At 43.7% G+C, this 10,599-nt stretch overlaps 1 protein-coding gene across 4 annotated transcripts in view; it reads right to left on the bottom strand.

The window, feature by feature from the left end:
* Positions 1-7,364: 7,364 nt before the first annotated feature.
* Positions 7,365-10,599, bottom strand: part of AGTPBP1 (ATP/GTP binding carboxypeptidase 1) — a 164,401-nt gene continuing 161,166 nt past the window's right edge. For all 4 annotated transcript variants that reach the window (XM_058695563.1, XM_058695564.1, XM_058695565.1 and 1 more), the window contains one exon: positions 7,365-10,598. In XM_058695563.1, the coding sequence (XP_058551546.1) occupies positions 10,421-10,598 (178 nt within the window). In that variant the 3' untranslated portion in view covers positions 7,365-10,420. The remainder of the gene's footprint in view (position 10,599) is intronic.

Genomic DNA, 10,599 nt, shown 5'->3' with positions numbered 1-10,599 from the left:
GCGGGCGCAGCAGGTGCTAACCAACGGGTGGGGACAGGGACCGAGTCCCCCACCTGTCCCCCTGGTGGGACAGAGAGGAGGCGGCCAGCCTCTGAGATTTCCCAAAGGTGAGCAAGCAACGGAGCCCAGCCCCAAACGAGAAGACGGATGCAAGGGATGGACACACGCCCCCTGCACCTTACCTTCGTGTCCTCCCTGCCTCTCTGTCCCCCCTCCCTCCCCCACCCCCATTTTCTGTCTTCTCTCCATCGACACAGAGTGTGTGGCTTCATCCGTCCTGCCTAATCAACCCATAAATGTTAATCCAACATTTCCCTTCCCAGTCCCACTTAAGGGGGCTTCTACATTCTGCATCTGAGAGATAGAGAGTCAAGTTCAACGTGAGATGAACAGTAACGATAACAAGTCCAAGTACTGCTTACGACACTTGATTCGTTTCTGCGGTTAGCCCTCAGCCCGACCTAACAAGGACCCTGCAGTCCTCTGCCGGGTGGGTACTAGGCGGCCGTTCCCTCCAGGATACGGTGTGACACACCACCCCGAAACTCGGGGGCCCGTAACATCAAGCACTAACTCTCAGGTTCACGGGCCCACAGGTCTACTCTGGCCCAGCCGATGCAGCCTGGGCTCAGCCGCGTGTCTCTGCTTCAGGCCGCCCGTGAGCTGTGCTGGACTCCAGGCGCGTCTGTTTGGGGACTAGGCCGCAGGGACAGCAGTTACCCGGGGCACTCTCTTCTCCTGGTGGATCACCAAAAGGTAAAAGACAAGCCAGATTGCACAAGCACATTTAAGGCCTTGGCTCACCTCCAGTCCTATGTCAGAGTCCAAAGCAAATGCCTTGGCAAGGCCAACTTCAGTGAGGCAGGGAAGCCGTGGGAGGTGGAGGGTGGGAATGTCTGCCAAACGATCCCAGCCATTCTGGGGGGCAGGGGGCAGGGGCAGGGGGCGGGGCGGTTGCTCCTCCACCCTGTTAGAACCACTGGTAGGGAGCGTCTGTATGTACCATGAATTGATCGAAGTTGTCAAAGTTAACACGATTGCTTCGAGTACTTTCCATTCTACATGTGACAAAACCCAGAGAAACCTATCTAATGCATGTTTTAACAGACATAGTTGGGCCAAATCATTGAGGGATCACAGAGCCGAGGGACCTGAGGATCTCTCTACTCAATACTTTGACATTATAGACGAAGCAGATGAGTTTCTAGCAAATGCACTATTGACTGAAGGGTTGACGAGGTCTTATGCATAGACAAGCTGGCTCTTCCTGATTCAGTTCTGTCCACTGCCCCGAGCTGACTCTCTTCGGGGATTCACTCAGCAGGTTCATTCATCAGGAATGTTTGCAGTTCTGGGGAGAAGGAGAGCTATTGGTCACTTCCTGTAAGCATGCCTAGTTAGGGAACTTCATTCTGTGCCAACACTGATCTAGCCTGGAACCCTTATGAAGCCCGAAGATCCCTAGTTTGCACGAACTGATAAAATTCGAGAAGGAGGAGTAACTCTGGTGTGATTTGCACTGTCCACATTCCCTCTGGGCTCCTGGAGCAGGCAGAGCAGGCCCGGCTCAGGGGAAGGCTGGGGCTCATCTCGGAGGGTTCTTGAAGGGCCTGTTCCCGAGGAGCAGCTAGTGGCCAGAGAGAACTGGTGGTCAGAGACAAACTCATCCCCAAAGACGGGAGTTGAGAGGGAAACCTAAGAAACCCAACTGGATTGGTTGTTAGACCCAGCTACAGCCCCTCACTGACCTACAGGTACGGATTCCACAGCAGAACTTCCTAGGCCCTCTGTGACCAGACCCCCGCCCCCTGCACCTTTCCTCATGGTCAACCAACCTCCACCCTCTCTCATCGCGTGCCCTCTGTCTTGGAATGTCTACCCTGCTCACCTTCTCTCTTGCCCTGGCTGCCAATTCCCATCTCCACTTTTCCAATTCCCCAGTATTCCTGGAGATCTAGCCGGGATTCACATTGTGACACCTTACCCAGAGGCCCACGTGATGATGAGTCAGTCCCTGGTGTCCCCTCGGCATTTTGTTCCTTGCCCTGACATCATGTTCTGCCTCACATCATTGCTGTTTATTGAAACTAGGTCTTTCTCCTCTACGAGACTCAAGTTTCCTGAGGGTAAGTAAGGACCATATCTTCCTCACTTTTGTGTTCCTTTCGCCCCCTCTGCTGCCATGCACGTCAGTACTTGCGAAAAGTCTGACGAATGAATGAGCGAATGAATGCTCTCAGTTAAGAGCAGCCAAGCACATAGGCCAATGTCACATGTGTCTCAAATCTAGTGGCGGTTGGGACTTCTACTGCAAGAATAGAGCAATGAAACCACTGAGGCAATAGGAGAGAAAAACTTGGGTTTTTTTTTTTGTTTTTTTTTTTTTTGTTTGCCAGATCTACAACCAATAGCAAGTACCACTTGTAAACAAAGGACAGAAACATCAAACATAAAGTTTTTAAAAAGTCACTCCTGAGTTACTTTGCTACAATTCTGCAAAATAATCAAAATCTTAACCAGGATTTGGGCAACGGCCTGACATTTTGTGCCTTTCGAAATACAAAATGTGCCAACGTAACCGTGGACCAGTGATCAGAAAAATGGTGTCACTGACAAGTCCATTACCAGATCCCATTTGCCCAGATTTCTCATTTCCCATGAGCTATCATCTTGCTGCTCTCCTATGCCACCACTTAAGAGCCTCATTATTAGGCATGGAGCATACACATTTGGATGGGGAGAGCATTTGCAATTATATTTTAAGGTGCTTCCCAAAGCTATAAAGTCAAAGCTATAAATGGCAAGATGGGCAATGTAATTGTCAACAGAATATGAAACAAGTCTGAAATTAGAGTCGGTTTCTGCTCAGCCTAAAAGCATGAGCCAGCAGAGTGCACACATCAGAGAGGATTTGGGGGTTCAGAAGCAGAGAGCTGGGTGGCCTCAGGCAAGTCATTTAACCTTTCTCGTATCAATTTCTTCATCTAAACAAGTGTGGCACTTCATGTCCTAATGAGGGCCAAGATGGAAAAGGTCTGAAATACTAAGTAGAATAAATGAAATGGAGTCAAATGGGCCACCACCCATGGAGATAATTATATGCTATTTATTGAGCTGTTATTTTGTGCCGGGCTTTGTGCCTAACACCCTACAAATGTGGGTCTCTGTAACTTCACAAGCTGTGATAGTAATATTTGGTGGATTAATTGAATGGACATTAAATGCTCCACCCACTGTAAACTAATTCTAAATTAGAAAAGTTGAGCTATGACAGGACATCCTGTGTCCCTTTGAACAGAGTCCGACGATGTGAAAGAATCCGTGCTAATGAGATCCCAGGGCCCTCCAGCTAGCACCACAAAACACTGGGGACCACCGGAGAACCTGTGGGGGGTGCTGGTATGCAAGAGGTGAAAGATGAAAACAATCATTCTAAAGACTCTACGGTGGATTCAGACCTCTGGGTGTTAATTCTGTCCTTGTCAATCCTGAGACAGGTAGCTCTGGCATGGGATGGGGGCTATTTAATTAAGCAAGCTTAGTTAGTCAACAACAAATAAAAAAGCCTCCATAGGGGGAACTGAGTGGCTCAGTCGGTTAAGCGGCTGACTCTTGGTTTTGGCTCAGGTCATGATCTCACGGGTCGTGGGTTCAGACCCATGTGGGGCTCTGTGCTGACAGCATGGAGCCTGCTTGGGATTCTGTCTTGCACTCTCTGTCCCTCCCCTGCTCTCTCTCTCTAAAAATACACTATAAAAAAAGTCTATAAATGTTTTGGCCAACAAGCTGATCGTAAACTAGTACAAATCCAAAGTCAGGGCGCTTAGGTCATCTTATTCTTGTTTTGTGCTATAAGAAGATTATATTCCTCTAAATAAAACAGAATCTAGAAAACAGATCATTGTGGGTTTGTTTCTGAAACTTATTTCTTGGCCCAGCCAATTAAAGTGATAATGAAGCTACAGAATAAACTCTCTTCCCAATAAAAATGTAAATTCGGTTGACGAAAAGTGAAGCAAAACTTGTATTAAGTCTATTAGACAAAATGTGCATTACATTTCCCTTACCATCCTGGCTATAAAAAGCAGCCTTTTCAAGCCTTAAGAGAAACCAGAAAGGACAGAAAAAGACTTGTACTAACACACTACCTATTTTGTTAAACGTGAAATATAAAAGACTCAAGGGTCTCTTTTCTTCAAAAAAACCAAAAATGTAAAATGGTGAGACACAAACAGCAGATGTGCCACCTTCTACCTAACCGTCCATAAAGACAGTGATTTGTAAAATATGAGAGAAAATGTTTCCATCGACATCATTTTCGTAAAGCAGCCAGGAGAGTGTTCAACACAGGCCAGATACTGGCAGGGTTGGCTCTCGCCACCCTCCGGAGGGAGACCAGGGTGTGTGGTGATGGAACAGTCTCGTACGCTTTCAAAATTGTCAAACTGCGGATCAAACTCGCCCGCAGAGTTGGCACAGGCCATGGGTTGGCCGCCTGTGGGGGAAGCACAGGGCCACCAGCAGAGGGGCCAGTGCTCGGCCCTGAGTCTCCACTTCGCTGCCCACCAGCAAGTCTGGGTGAGTCCTGTGGCCTGAGCCTCACATGTTAAGTGAAAATACCAAGGATATCTGCTTATTAATAGTGTTTTTGTGATGCTCAAATGAGGTAACTTGTACGGAAGCACTTCCTGAACTTTAAAGGGCTATTTACATGCTCTTTACCTGGGAATCCTGTGTGGATAGAAGGCAGGGGCGGATAGAAATAGCTTTGAGACTGGTAGCTGCATAATACGAAAACTTCATCCCATTGTATTTGCTCATTCGTCTAACTGATGTCACCCAACAAAGGGATCTCTGATCCCTCTCAGCCTGCTCTCTGCGTGCATCTTGTCATGATGATGCACCATTACAGAGGTACTCCCTTTCAGTATTAATATTTCACAGCATTCATGTTCTCCATTACTACAACAGAGAACTTTCAAGATGCTGAAAAGTCAGCTCTTGGGATAACATTACGTCTGAACAAACCAATGACAAGTCTCATAATTGGAGGAAATAATCCCTGGGTTTTAGAGCAGGATGACAAAAATATGGCTCATTTCTGGCCCAATAAGCTTTTCTGCTAGACACAAAATCACTTTGACATGCTTGAGAGGACATCTGCTGATTTTGCCTGTCCAGAGTGTCCCTTTGAGTAACAAGAACTTACCTCTCTCTCAGGATGTGTGCTTTGGGTCCAGCCATCCCTTTGAGGATGGACACGAAAGGTTGGTTTTTCAGGTAGGTTTGGGGCATATTTGTGTAAGACATACCCTCACAAGTAAAATTCAACTTAAATAGCTTGAACCACGTAACTGTCCAATTCAAGGTTTCACATAAAGCTCGACACAGGCTCAAGTGACAAAAGGACCCAGTTTCTCTCCATGTCTTGGCTCTGCTCATTCAACACAGGCTGTCTTGGGACTGTTCTCCTCTCGGGGTTGCATGGAGGCCAGCAGCGGCTATACCCTCCCTTCTTAAGGAAGGGCCTTTGTTCTGGCATTACCATCCAGTCCCAACATTCGCTAGGCTAGGGTCGGCTTGGATCTCCAGTCTGCCTGACCATCCTCGTGATCAGCAGGTGGCAAGTGCCAGACGAGCTCAGCTCAGGTCACGTATCCCCCCACTCCTGGGGTTTCAGGGCAACACGATGACCTCAGAACACACAGATCTTGAACACTGGTTAGGGCAAAGGAGAGAATGGCTCGCCAGGAAGCACACTTGCACTGTCCACCCCATCCTGTAAGCGATCTGGATCTTCACATGTGTGAGAACGGGGGTATCGTTTTTGGTATTTTTTTCATCTGGTGTAGCCCTTCAAAAGGGGGAAATAAAAGCTGACAAAGGCGTGTGTGCACTGGACACTCCTCTCTCGACATGAAGTACAGCTTATAATCCTTTCGAAGGGGTATCTTCGGATTTTGAAAGTTATCTTTTTATATGAAATGACATAATCATTCATGGCATCAAGTGCCCACACGCGAAAAGAAAAGCAGATGAAATGTCAAACATTTCTAAGATTAAGATGAGGAAAACAGGAGAAAAAGCCATCACAGAGATGATACAGGAAAAAGCATAAATAATAAAAAAAAGTCATGACATTGCCAACAGAGTTTGTAACTTGACTTTAGTAACTACTTAGCACTGAACATGAAGGGGAGTTTCCAGTCTTAAAATTCCCTATTTAATTAACTGTCAGGCAGAGAACAAGCTGCGGGGAAGCCCACTTACTCTCAAAGGTGCAGACTTGACTTGTAGTTACTGAAGTCTCACCTTTTCTATTTCAATTTTCCGTACCAAGCATCCTTGTCTTTCCTAATTTCTTCCCCTTTGCCATTCATCGCTGCTCTTTATGTGGTTTACGGGCACATTAACAACGTCTGGAAAATCAGCATCATCACTCCCGTGAGCAGAGTTTTGCTATTGCTTCACTTCATACTCGCTTGGCGCTCCCGCAGGACATCTTTAAAAGGGACAGTCCCACATTAGTTGCTGTGAAGGGAAGCCTTTCTGAATATCGGGAGCTAATAGCGGGAGCTGCCCGGGTTTGCAGACAGCAGGGCATCACAAGCCCCCTTGCACTTTGCCCTGGCTTGTGAGCGTGCACGCGTGCAACTGCACAGACGCAGAGATCGCTTCCACCCTCGACAGTGTCAGCCACATCCCAGGCTCCAAAACTTCACTCTGGCTGGTGGTCCAATGCCTCAAATGCCACCCTAGGAGGCCCACTCATTTGATTTAGGTCCTGCCTGTTTACTGACCTCAAACTGAAAAGTTTAATTACTCAATGACCCCAATAACCAACCAAGCTCAGAAGCCTAAGATTTGAGAGAAGGTGCCCAGAGGTCAAAAGAGCTTGAAGTATAAAGAAGGCTTAGGAGGTAGAGGGAGCAGAAACAGGCCTAAGTTACTGCTCGGGGTATAGAAAGAGAAGGCCCTTAATGGTCAGCACCATGTAGGTCAATATTAAGGCTTTTAAAATATCATTTACAGTGAAAAACAACTGAAATTGGCATTCTGGGAACCAAACCTTCAAAATGTGACTTCTCATAAAGAAAATGAGACTACCTTCTGAGTTTCCTTTTTTCTAGACAGGATTTTAAATATGCTTTAACCAGAGAAATATTCACTTAATATTAATAAGAACATTCTAATGGATACAGTAGAATGAACTTTCAATTGAAATACTGCTTCAACAGGTTTTTCCTAATGGAGGGACCTAGCATTTACATGCAGCTGGTTCATTGAATTCACTGATTTTTCCATTCTTTTATAACCATTAAAGTGCATACAAGAAAACAAAAGGATTTATAAAGATACATTCATGGTTTTGTTACTGTCATTTATTTCTGGATCATGCACAAAGACAATTCCATTAGTACATTTATTATATTATCCATTTCAGTGCTTATAATAATATGGTCATGTTAACTTGGACATTGGAAATGTAGAAAGATAGTATTCATTGCTGTTAGTGCGCTATCTGAAGTGAGACTCCAGGTTACTTATTTGTAATTAGGATTCAGACAAATGTCCACGTTTCTAAATACCACACAAAACTGGGAGACCTGGCAGGAACTGAGTAAGAAAGATACTAAGGCAGGACAAAATCCTGTCTTCAAACAATACTATGACTGCAGTAAAGGAGAAGCTGATCTGAACCATAGGTTTTTGCACGCTGCCCTGCCTGAATACATTTCACAAACTCAAGACAGACCCTCAAGCCTTTCACGGTTCTCCCTTTCTGGGGAAAGGCCAACAACAGCATCTCCTTTTGCGGCAAGGAGACAACACAAGACTAGTTGTCTGCAGGCCTGGGCTGGAGCCCCTGTGACCTCGCTTGATCTCTGTGTGTCTATTTTCTTGATTCTACAAATTAGTTTGATCTGGATTGCGTGCCCCTGTGACCTCGCTTGATCTCCGTGTGTGTCTATTTTCTTGATTCTACAAATTGGTTTGATCGGAACCATCCCTGGTGCTAACTTCCTCTTAGGAAACTGGAGGCTGGAAGAGTGCATCAGGGGAGACAGTGGTTCTGCCGGAGCGATGCCTACAGCATTACCACCTGAGGATTTTGAAGAAATGTACATTTGGGGCCCACGCAGGTCTACAGAATCTCTGTTTTAAGAAGCAAGTTCCCCAGGTGATTCTGATGCACACAACACAGGACGAGAACCACTGGATTAGACCATCTACATTTAAGAATATTCATAGTTCCAAAAACAAGGCAAATTAAATAAATCTAAACTCTGTCATTAGACTCAGGTTGTCAGCCACACATTACTTTTCAGAAGTATGGCACTGAAGGCATCTCACTTGTTCTCTGAAAATCCTGAAAAGAAATAGACAACAGGGATAACATTTAGGGCAGTTTTAGCTACTAAGAGCCAATTACATTTAGCTTTACCCCTATCTAGGAAAGTTAGGATTTTAAATTCTTATTTTTCCAAAGCTGTTTATTAAGGAAAATATCATTTCCTAACTATAAAGGCTTTCTCTTCCACTTTGTGAATAATTATTTAATAAAAGGCATATTCAGTTTTATAACATACACTAGAAGATGTACCTCATCGATATGAAATATTACAGTAAGGGATTTTTAAACTGCCAACATAATAAATTCAAGCTTTGAGTTATTCTTCACATTACAGTAACTGTAATTGCTTCTCATACATAGATACCTTGGGTTTCAATTTTTAGTTTTATAAGAAGCAAGAAAAATTTACATACAGACACAGCGGCTCCAATCCACTCTCTGAAAAAAATTATAATTATATATCTAATTATTTTATATATGAAGTATATAAATAAAAAATAAATTACTTTACTAATTATTGGATTATTAAATAAATAAGGTTTGACCTTACAAAGTATCCTCATCTTTCCCACATTAGCTCACCACACAGTAAGAGGATTGGCAATCCTCACAATCCAGTCCGTATTTTCTGAGATTCATAAGAATTAGGTTCCTAAGAGAAAAAGAGCTCGATTGCCCCGTGCTAGGTGTTTAAACATGGCTCCTCGGACACCAGAAATAAGTTATACCCTGGATAAAATGCCTCAAATACAGACCGTGAAAACCACTGATTTGGAAAAGGCAAAAACATGAAATACACTTTTATCTTTTCTTTTCCATTATTACAGGTTTTTAAAAAAGACCTAAAAGACTTGTAACCAGGAATAAGCAAAGACAATGTACCAAAAGCAAAGCATGTGAGTCCTGGCAAGAATCCATGAATGAGGTATCTCCTCTGGGTTTGTGTTATTATAACAGAAACTTAGTTCTTAGGACACTTATCCAGAGTTGCTGAACTAGTTTTATTTTATTTGAAGACAAAATCATTCCTGCAGCAGGGCAGCTTAAACCCGCAAAGATGTCACTACAAGAAATGGTCTACCATCATCACGGTCACCTAGACTCGGACACCAGGGTCGGCACGCCCTAGGTGAACTCCCTTCAGTAAATCTAACGGCATCACACAACTCAGGAAACGCTAAATATCCTTAATACAGAGACACACACTTAACACTGGATCACACTCTCACTGTATCTTTAAAGCTTAACTGACTATAGTGATAAATTTCAGGTACACCCACGAGACACAGTTTTAGAGAAGAGAGCTGTTCAAATGTATCTTCTACAATAGGTACAGTTTCACGTATCGTATACCGTAAAAACTTAACACCGGTAAATTCGGCCCTTTTTTCTTTTCACAAGTTTTTATCAGTGTGTTCAGATGTTGGATTTTTATAATAGCCTCACAAAGGTTCCACAAACCAAATAATCTGGGCTGGTTAAAAAGGATGACAAAATGAATCCAATATTTAATACAGCTTTTATTTGTTTAACTTGGTAAATGGAGACTGTAATGGTTTCAAGGCAAACTCTGGGTGATTTCAGTCGCAACTCCACAGTTAACATGATTCTGAAAAACAGTCTTATCTTCGATGTCTAACCACACTACACAGTCACAGCTAGAGAAATCCATGTACATATATATTAGTTTTCAACAACTCGGGATTTTCAACCACTCTAGAATTCAGATTTTATATTCTCACACACTTTAAAATTTACTCCTTTGATGCAGGATATAACCATTAAAGATAGAAATTCATGCAGTGATACTCAGGTTTTTAAAAACAGGTAAATCCAGTATTTGATCATTCAGTGCGGTATCAAGTGCACCGAATATCTGAAATAAAACAAGTGCCAATGTTATCATGAATTAATAACATATTTATTGTCTTGAAACCAAACAGGCCCAAGTTACTTTTTGTCTTTCTCGAGTTAGCTATTTAACTCTTTTCTCTCAAACTTCCTGTGTAAGAGAACCCAAGATATTTCATTTCTTTTTTCAGTTAACAAGAGATGGTAGAAGGCTTAAGGTAGGTATGTTCTTGATAATTCGGAGTCAGAAAGTGCTTCTTCTTGAGCAGAAGGTTCGTAATCTCCTGCGTTTTCTGCCAATTCAGTATCTAAGTCGTCATTACTTTCTGCACTGTAATCCACTTCTTCGAGGAATCGAGGCTCATCTTCATCCAAGACGTAAGTGGTAGGGC

Source organism: Neofelis nebulosa, chromosome 12 (assembly GCF_028018385.1).
Source record: "Neofelis nebulosa isolate mNeoNeb1 chromosome 12, mNeoNeb1.pri, whole genome shotgun sequence".
Lineage (NCBI taxonomy): Eukaryota > Metazoa > Chordata > Mammalia > Carnivora > Felidae > Neofelis > Neofelis nebulosa.
This window is presented reverse-complemented; position numbering and strand designations above follow the sequence as displayed.